This window comes from Atta colombica, unplaced genomic scaffold (assembly GCF_001594045.1).
Source record: "Atta colombica isolate Treedump-2 unplaced genomic scaffold, Acol1.0 scaffold134, whole genome shotgun sequence".
In the NCBI taxonomy this organism is placed as follows: domain Eukaryota; kingdom Metazoa; phylum Arthropoda; class Insecta; order Hymenoptera; family Formicidae; genus Atta; species Atta colombica.
This window is the reverse complement of record NW_017259222.1, coordinates 208,504-219,152: the sequence shown is the minus strand read 5'-3', so window position 1 is coordinate 219,152 and position 10,649 is coordinate 208,504. Positions and strand designations below refer to the sequence as shown.

Here is a 10,649-nt window from a genome sequence, read left to right as displayed (position 1 = left end):
TATATATATTGAATTATTTAAGCATTAAAGATTTCATTTCAACCGTTATAGGCTTGAATATTCTTACTTAGTATATATTTTTAAGGATGTTTTATCTATACAATATTAGCTAAAAATATCACTCAAATAATCAGCTAAAAATAGCTAAATATTAGCCAATAATATTTAAAAAATGTTGATGATAATCCGTGAATATTCCCTGAATGTGATTATCATGTCATACTTTCATTCGCCGCGTTGAATTCTAGTATTGGTTTTGAATTTGGAGAGTCCGTATCAAGACTACATTTTGAATTTATAGATAAATAATACTTGTAAAGTTTTAAATTAATAGAATAAGAATGGTATCGACTAATGAAATTCTGTCTAAAAAATACTTTTTTAAAATTCCTTCATTGTTTTTCATGATTTATATATTATGAATTATAACGATAATAATACAAAAATATGTTAACTTAGCTGTAAAATTAATTTTCTGCAAAGTTTCAAAGGGGTTCCTTTTTTAACATCCGGAAATTGTTTGATAATCGCTAACAATTCTTAATAAAAATTGTTTTTGACTACTCTCATCTCTCACTCATCCTTTGTTATAAGTGCTGTAATCGGTAATTAACTTTATTCTCTGTTCAGCTGTGTCATTATACGAAAATATTACAGTTAGAAAATTAATTTTATAGCTAAGTTTTTGTATTAGTTATTGTTGTAATTTGATATATAAATTATGAAAAACAATCAATGAATTTTAAAAAAGTACATTTTCAAATAGAATTTCATTAGTCTGTAATTTTGTAATTTTAAATGATTCAGGGATGAACATGACTATTTCAACATCGATTTCATTGTCATTTCTCAATGGGAAGTAACGCACAAACTTCAGTGCATAACATACGACTTATTGCCATCTCTTGAGAACATGGCAATAAGTTGTACGTCATACGTGAAAGCTTGTGTGTTACTTACGTCTACAACTTAAGTCTAAGTAAGTGTTACGACAATCCTTGTGCTCAGACCCTTTGACAGATGTAATACCAGACTTATGAGGTGTCCGCCAGTCCCGCACCGGTTCCCCATGGTGCTGCGTCAGTTTTGTCATGCAGATGTGTTCAAAACTGTGATATAAATATGAAGTGATATGATGTGGTGCCATTTCAAATCATCGCGGTAAGATAATGGTATCTGGCTAATTAGAAATATAATATTCAAGTTTATGTTTTTTTGTCTCAAAAAAGATCATATTCATTATATATTTAAATTTATTATAAGAATCATATGTCTAATAATAGCTGTTAGGTTTTATATGAGTACTAATTAAATAATCAGAAGACAGTAGTAGTGACTCGCACTAAGAACGAAACGCGAAACTGGCCGTGTATCTTTATGCGAGTTGTTGAGTTTTCCAGACGATTATCGAATCTCAATAAGGATAGAATCGATTTAAGTTTTAAATAGGCTCAATCGATAGCTTCCACTCAAAATAAAGAAAGCGATTATGTTTTTTCTCTACGTATCCTACGAGCGAAGATATTGCAAAGTCTGAATATGTGAAATTTTACTTTCGTCGTCATGAGATGTGAGGTAAATATCCTTTTAGGATTTTTAGCGCAAGAAGTATATATGGCATCGGCGATACATGGGCAGCGAGCGCTGCAATGATTCTGCACATTTTATACATTTTACAAAGATTAGACTACGCATTAAAGATTGAGATTGAAGATTGAAAGATTGGAATTTGACCAATTAAAACAAAAGGAGCTAAAATTTCTTTGTCTTCATTGGTCAAATTTCAATCTTTAATGCGTAGTTTGATTTTGGCTTAACGATTACGCGATCGCGGAGGAATTGAATGAGTGCATTGTGGATAAAAATTATAATACTTCGATTATCTCAAATTTTGACTGATAAAAAATACATTTAATCGATGCGTTTTCATGTAAAAAAGAGGAATAGCTATGAAATTTGACATCAGTTATTGATATCAAATCTTTTATACAAATGATACATATCATTAGAATATTTCATATCATTAAACAAATAATAAAAATGATACCACTCATTTGGGTTTTGCTTTTTATTTGGTAACAATAAAGACAGTTAGGTTTTATAATTTGGTTTTATAATTATATAGCGCCTTCTTTTTCAAGTACATGTTAACCTAAAACGTTAATCTCATAAACTATTAACATTTGATAGCTGCATTTTAATATTTTTATGAATAGGTTAATGAGATGAATCAATTGTTGAAAAAAAAACATATAATCGCCTTCCTTTAAAAAAATATCTATTTTGCCTATTTTTTAAAGCAACCACGTGTTTTTTTTTTTATACCAATTGATTGGTCATTATTTTATTTAAGTCATTATTTTATTCATAAAATTATTGAGATATGATTATCAAAAAATTAATAGTTTATAAGATTATGAGACTTAACATTTTATGTCAACGCGTATCGGAATAAAATAAAAAATATTTCGTAAGCTAATTGATTTTGATATCTCTATTTTAATACTTTTATAGAATAATTAGAGAAACGATATTTTTTGTAAAAGAATTCCCTTAAAAAAATGGACGCGATTTTTGGTGTTTCCATCTTGAAGGAAAACAACGTGATCAAAATATGTTCAAGTTTAAGTCAGTTTGCTTACTATTATTATGACAATTTACTTAAATCAAGTTAATATTATTTAAAGACTTTTGCATTACCACGCAATGTCCACGCAACGTTCATATATATATATATATATATATATGTGTGACACATTTTCATAAAGATAATCATAATTCTTCTTTAATTTTTGAATTTTGAATATGCAGAATAATCTTAAATGTCTCCTATTTCATAAAATTAAAAAAATAATTTTTTTATCTTTTAGATAATTAGTATAATAGTATTTCTTAATTTTTGATGATTACGTTTTTTTTTTAAATAAATATAAACGAACGCGTGACAGATCGTCAAAATTCTCATAAAAAGTGGATCCCCTGGTGCGAGCTTCTATTATTTAAATCGCCGACGTGAAGCTATCAGGGAGACTAACTCCCTCGGATGTGGTACCCTATTAAGAACAATTCTACACATGGTTCGAGGCGCCAAAAGATTTGTTAGAGCTTGTTAGTCTCACGATTTTCATCGAAGGTTATTACCCCCCGGCGCGCCATTGCGAATCTATTGGCTGATTCTGAGAGGGTGCAGTAGGTCTTGGTAATTGAAATGGTCTTCTCTAACCGAAATCGATCACGATCGATTGAGAATTGCTGAATTATTGTTTTAGTAATAGGCTTTGCCCGACCGACCGAATTCGCTGATTGGATCAATTAGATCAGCCAGAAAATAATTATTACACGTACCTAATGACGGAAGAACAGATTGTGATCTCACATGTTTCGTATACATACATTTTTCTTTACATAATTAATCTTACATTATTCGTATAATTTTTTTTTTAAATGTTGTAAATATTTGCGCAGGGTATATATTATTACACCCCACAATTTATCTCAATTTATTTTTAATTAATTCTTTAAATATTACTATCCAATCTCATTTTGCAGCAATATCACTGCAAAATCTCTCTGCAATATTGTTGTAATATGCAATGTTGCAGCAGTATTACTGCAACTTTGTAGGAGATTATATGAATAAATAGTCTTAATTTGAATGTATTTCTGCCTTTTGTATATGAATTCATTGACATTTGCTTATATCATAATTTTGAGAAAATGGCAAGAGTTTAAAAAACATTGATTTTAAAGGATTTCATGTCATTGTATACATATTGTAAAATCATTTTTTTTCAAAATTCATTAATCATGCAAGAATATCAACTTTTAGTTTTAAAATATATTGGGTTATCCGGAAAGTTCATGCTGACTAATCTATATAATTTAATAAATGTATACTAAAATTTAAATTTTCTGCGTTTCAATTTTCCTTCAACATCAGCACAAACTTTCCGAACAACCCAATACTTTGATTTATTTTCATCTTTTGTTTCCGAGATATATATCAATTTGAAAATCACTCCTTTTTTCATATAATATATTAGTATGTACGTTGTGACCGTACTCCGTGAGCAATGACACAACTTCGCTGCATTTTCTCACACAAAAATACCGAGAGTAGATTAGACTCCGAGTAACCGACTAATTATTGTTATTTGGGCGTCAGGTAGAAGAGAACGTGCCACTTTTTTTCTAATCATTGGCTAACTTGAAATAATTTCGCGTAATTATTTATTGCGACGGACGAAATCCGACCGCTTAAAATTGGCAGAGGGAGTGACTCACTATCATATCAGAGAAAGAATAGAATCAGAGAACGAGAGAAATAGGCTAAAGAAAGACAGTACAAATTATGAAAAAATGAATTAATAAGAATTAAAAGAAAAGAGAATAACAAATGTATAGTCTGCAAAAGTCGAATTACATTTGGCTTTGATGAAACATAGTCTCTAGTGCCCAGATCTTTAAGATTCAACATCCGCAACAAGAATAGAGTCAATTATTATGCACGTGTCGATTAAGCAATTGTATAAGATTTTGATATTATCTGAACTTTCAAGAGAATTGAGTGATAACGACGCAATAAGAAACTATGTTACTGATGAAACTATGAACAGATAATAATTGTGCACAGAGTGTTTTTCTATGCGATAATTCAAAGATTAGAAGACAAGGTGTGAGGGACTGAGATTATTAGATTATTTTTACGTCGCAAAATAGAAGGAATCTCGACACACAAATATGCAGTAAAAAATGACTCAGCTGTGACAAAAGGCGCTATTTGGTCTAGTAATTTGTTAATCTAGTAATTTGTTAAAAGTGATGTTCGGATGAATGATATATGGCTACATCGTTATACACGCCAGAAAGTTCGCACAAAATCTTTAGAATTTTTAACGCGCGATTCTTCCAATACAAAGAATCTCGCAATTGGCGTCTTTACAGAATTAAGCGACGCTCGTCTCATAGATATTATTTTTCTCGTTCTCTTCAGTATCCTAATCTCTCGGAATCCATTGTTTTGCTCTTCGATTATAGTCGTATTTCTGAGATCGTACATCCTCTCTCACAAATCGTTGACCATGATACGAATGCTACTCGGAATTTTTTCGCGTGAGTCCTCGCAGATCCTGATGTGTAATTCAAATCGGAAAACTTCCTAGATAGCTTTCTGATTATTCCGGATGGCTCGGGATATTAAGTGGTGCTTCATCAAATCTGTAAATTTATGTTTTGTAGGCGGATGGTATGCGTTCTCGCTTCATATACTTCGGCTCTTGGCCTGAGAAGAAGATATCTCATCCCTAGAGCTCATTCTTCATTGTTTTCCTGTAATAGTTGCGACAATAATAGGGCTCTCCTAATAGCGTGACAGAAGAACTAAAGAATAATACGACCTGCGTATTATATTCAGGCTCTCGAAAGAGACGGTTTCCAGCACGATATCGCATCTTCACTCTTCTCATGGTAAGGATCTTCCTCTTCCTGGTTGCGATGAGAATACAGAAAGAATAGCAACCACCGATCACGGTCTGATATTGTCAACAAAACGCTAAATTTGGAACTAAATTAAAAAAAAATAAAACTTATAACAAACAATTGATGAAAACAAATAAATGATGAAAATTTTTCTCATAATTTTTATACGAACATTTTTCAGAAATATTCAGAAATATTTGGAAAGTTTACATCTTCTCTCAGAACTTCTCATACAAGTGAATTTAGAAATATTCTGAAATAATTTAAAAAAAATATTTTTAAATGTTTTAGATTTTGTAACATTTCTTAAAAAATTATACTTAAAAAATCTTAAAAATCTTATGATATTTCATAATTAATATATATGAAAAATTCTGAGAAAAGATGTAGATTTTCTAAGAAATGTTCCAATTCGTATAAAAAATGTGAGAAAGTTATAAAATTATAGAGAAATTCTGAAAAATTATATAGAAATTCTAAAAAATTATATGAAAAATTATATGAAAAATTTTGAGAAAAATTTTCACCAGAATAGCTCTTACTCTTATTTAATAGTTTAAATATAAGGGCTCTGTGTTTCAATCATGGTGAAGTAATCCTTTCACCATGATTCCGATATAAAATCTCAGCACGAAGATAGTCGTAACCATACAAGTCATGAAATGTGAGTCGTAATCGTAGATCAATGCATGATTGGTCAACCCATAGAATTATAATTCCATCATAGATCAATCTACAACTACGACTTATGTTTCTCAGTTACAGCCATCTTTGTATTTAGGCCTTTACACTGTTAGTAGTGAAAATGCCAATAGTATAATATATGTAACGTGTTCTATAGATTTTTCACTTGCAGTGAGAAACGGAACGTAGCCGAGATTATGAATACTAATTTAGGTCTATTAAACGTTCTAATTACTAAATATCCAGTCCTATAACTAGAAATTCTGTTTTATCAAATTCATTCAACTATAAATGTCTTCTTCTGTCTGGTTTGATCAAATCATTTTTCTCAATGTATGTTTTACATGTTGCAGAAGACTCGGAGAACGATTCGATGGTCCATTCGGATTCCGAAGACACTATCGATCCTGGCAGCAGCCCTTGCACGCGTCTAGGAAGTCCTCCACCGGCGCTTTCACCATCGCCCGGTTTGGCAACCACATCTGGGAAATCTTGTGGGGTGATGGTCAATAGTGCACCACCGACTAGCAGGAAACCACGAAGACGACGAACCGCTTTTACTCACGCTCAGTTGGCTTATCTCGAAAGGAAGTTCCGTTGTCAGAAATATCTCAGTGTAGCGGATCGCAGCGACGTCGCGGACGCTTTATCGCTCTCAGAGACCCAAGTAAAAACTTGGTATCAAAATAGAAGGTAGACAAAAAATTTACCGTATAATAAAGAAATAAGACTGGAAGGAGCTTTTTGCGCCGCGATTTCATTGCAGGACGAAGTGGAAACGGCAGAATCAATTGCGATTAGAGCAGTTGCGTCATCAAGCTACTGTTGAGAAAGATCTTCTGGTACGTAGCGTGGGTCTTCATCATAGCAGCATGGATGCTTATTGTTCACCATATAATTCACAAACGCAAACCAATCATCCGCCACCACCGCCGCCGCCATCGTCAGCAGCATCCACTGCTTCTACGGCAGCGTTTCTTTCGACAGCGGCTGCACTCTTTCGGAACGTCACCTATGTTCCTGGCTGCCCTCTCTAACACGTGTAATCTTGAAGATCTCAAGATTATTCCTGAATCAGAACGAGCAATTTAGCTCAGAGATCTGAAGAAACATTTCGATGAACTACTTGTGCCGTGAGTGTTAAGCTAATTCTAGTGTTTCTGAAAAAATTTTGATTCATCTTTCGTTATTTCAGAGTTTCCCAAATTTTAGTGAGTTGGTTGAAAAGATTTGCATTAATAAATTAGTTTATTAATAAGAGAGACATCTATATGCTACTGTTTTTCTTTTTAACGTTATCACTTTTTTATAATGTTATATTTAAAATATGGATATATGGATATTGCTCTGATTTAAAGATTTTCTAAGATGAGAAGAACAAAAACATAAATTATAATTATCTTGTTTTAATTACATCTACATCTGCATACTATCAAGTCTCAGCGTATTGAATATTATCAACATTTTTGTGTTTAAAAAGTCTGTAATCGTTTCTTTTTCATATTTCTTCCATGACATTAAATAAAAATCAAAGAAGTGTAAATATATAATTACGGAATTTCAGTAGTCATAGCAACTTATCTTTCACATATCGAATTCAGCGTAACATTTAACATTAATATGGAAATTTACATCACCTTTGATAGAATTTCCATCTCCAATTGATATTATATAATAATTTCCAGTTAGTATTATAATAATCTTACAATACCATTATAACGTGCCATGATGGATGCGATATTAATATATTGCATTTAAAAAATAAATAAAGAAGAAAAACTGCAGTCATGAAAGAAAGAATGAACTGTGATTTCGTAATATATAAATTGAAAGCAGAATTGACAATTAATTGACGTTTAATTGACAATTAATAAGTTATGCGATTTAGGCCTGGTTGCATCATGTTACTTTGACTTTACGCGAGGTTTAAAACTCTCTCGATTTCTTCTTCTTTTTCAACTTTAAAGAGAGAAAGTGAAAATTTTAAGTCTCACTTAAAGTTAAAGTAACATTGGTTCAATCAGTCTTTAGTAACAATTCATAGATTCTTTAGCGTCTTAATGTAATTAAATAATGTAATCTCGACTTGTGAATGAAAGTAATATTTATTATTAATTATCTAATGTATAATGTTTGAGTACATAAGTAATTAAGGCGCGAGCGCTCTATATATATATATATAAAATTTGATTTAATTGATTGTTGTTATTCGTCAACTTGATAATATTTATTGAATACTTTTTCCGAAATAAAAAATTATTGTAGATAAATAAATTATTAAAAAATCATGCTCTATGATCTGATCGAAAATTTCAATGTAAGTTAGTCTTTACTTAACATGCTTGATACTTTACTTCCTGCTTTAATTAAGGGCTAGAGATTGTATGATTAAATCGAAAACGAAATTTACAAATTTATTTCAAAGAGCAAAATAAATATATTTTATATTTTCTTTAGATATTATATTATATATTAATTACTATATTTGAGATGTAGAAAATTATAATACAATTTGTAATATAAAATTTATTAAAAATATATTTCTGTCATGGAAGGCGAACTCGAAATTTTTAAATGTCTTATATTTTACTACAATTCTGTAGCTTCTAAGGACGCAACTCAAGTTGCATAAGATATTTGAAAGACGTTTTTTTAAATGTCTTTATATATATTTAAAAGATATCTTTTAGATATTTTATGCAATATGTTATCTGAGAATCTATTATTTTCTGATTTAGTTTTTCTTAGAATGCACTTTGTTTTACAGATTAAATCTAAATCAGACATTAGAAATGTTATTATAAAATGATAACAATATTAATAATGTAATGTATATAATTAATGTAATAATTGAAATTTTATGTCTATGTTGTACACTTTTCTAATGGTCTATTTTAGGTTTAGCAAAAAAAACTAGACCAGATAATAGCAGAAAATGCTTCCTTAGAAATCATACACAATTGTAGAGAAGCGAGAGACATATAATAAAATTAATGGACATATAATAAAATAAAATTTTGGAACTTATATTTAATAAGAAAATTGCATAGCGCGCTTATATTTTTAATAAGATTTATATTACAAATTCATTTTTTACATCTTAAATATAGCAGTAAATAACTAGTCTAAACAGAGAACTGCATTTAGATTTCTTTCCCTGAAATAAATTCACAAATTTCATCTCCACAAATCTTTTTACTATAAATCTTTTGTTGTTTCCTTAAAACTAATTCAGGCAATTTCGAACGTAAAAGCAAAGTGCTCTAGTACATTTCATTATTATTTTATATTTTGATTTTCTTTTTATTAGCGGTATATGTTCTTATAAATAAAATGTACACGTGGCGATAGGCACGTGACCAAGCACGAATAAACTAATTAAATCGATACATATTGAGAAGTTCGATGATGCTTGTGCTGACTGAAATTGCCATGTGTAGTAAATCTAATTACGTAAAAACAATAAGAGAATACGCAACAACTGATGTGATTATCATAATGACTTTATACCGAACTTCCTCACGTTAATAATTAAAAAAAATAGAAACTTGCCACAAGGCAATATATGAATGATACATTTATTATAGATAAATATCTAGGTATATGTATATTTTAGCGATTGAAAAAAATGTAATCACGCGCAAGGAGATCAAAGAGCTTTTTGTTAAAAGAATTTGCATTTGTTTTATCTAGATCTTAATGTTTAAATAATTATGTTATTATTTTAAAATTGTTTCATACAGTAAGTACAGTGCTAAACAAAAATTTTTTAATAAAAATTTCTTAGAGCTTTACGTTAAAAATTGAGTAGTAATATTTAAAAAGTAATAGTTAAAAAAGAGTGTAAGTACAATTCTCAATGTCAATTTCTTGAGAAATCTCGTCAATTTTGATTTATACAATTAAATCTTACATAATGTTATAATTGCAATTGATTTAAATACATTTATTTATCGTGTAAGAATAACGTAATCTATATAATAATTAATTTTAAATTATTTTAATTTTTACACGAAAAAATGCAGAAAGCAAGTGCGTTGTAATTCACTACAATTCTTCTTTTCTCCCAGAAGTAATGAGAAAAGAAAATAAGAAAATGGAAAGAATACTTCCACATAAGAATATTCAAAATCAAATAATTTTCGGGTGATCCCCATGCTCGACATGAAAAAAACGATTCAACTTCGAATGTGAAATTTTTTATGGATAAAGGAGAAAATCTTGTATTTCATCCCAAGCAGAACAGCAAGTCACGATAACATTATGAAAAATGACATTAAAATGAAATCCTGAAATAAATATGCATTAAAATGAATTGAAAATGATTGAAAAATGACTTTTAATAATCATTTTGGAGTTATTTTGACATCATTTTGATATCATAATGACTTGTTATTTTGCTTGAGATTCCTTTAAATCTCTACAGTTTAGTTCTCTACAATTCACTTGATTAATTTCAAGTGAAAATTATATTATAAGAATGATGA

The 10,649-nt window shown here is 29.8% G+C and overlaps 1 protein-coding gene across 1 annotated transcript in view; it reads left to right on the top strand.

Moving 5' to 3' along the window:
- The window catches only part of LOC108684400 (homeobox protein MSX-2-like), a 9,046-nt gene extending 1,847 nt beyond the window's left edge, over positions 1-7,199 (top strand). The window contains exons 2-3 of the mRNA XM_018188683.1: positions 6,516-6,855; positions 6,929-7,199. Of these exons, the coding sequence (XP_018044172.1) occupies positions 6,516-6,855; positions 6,929-7,199 (611 nt within the window). The remainder of the gene's footprint in view (positions 1-6,515; positions 6,856-6,928) is intronic.
- Positions 7,200-10,649: the final 3,450 nt, after the last annotated feature.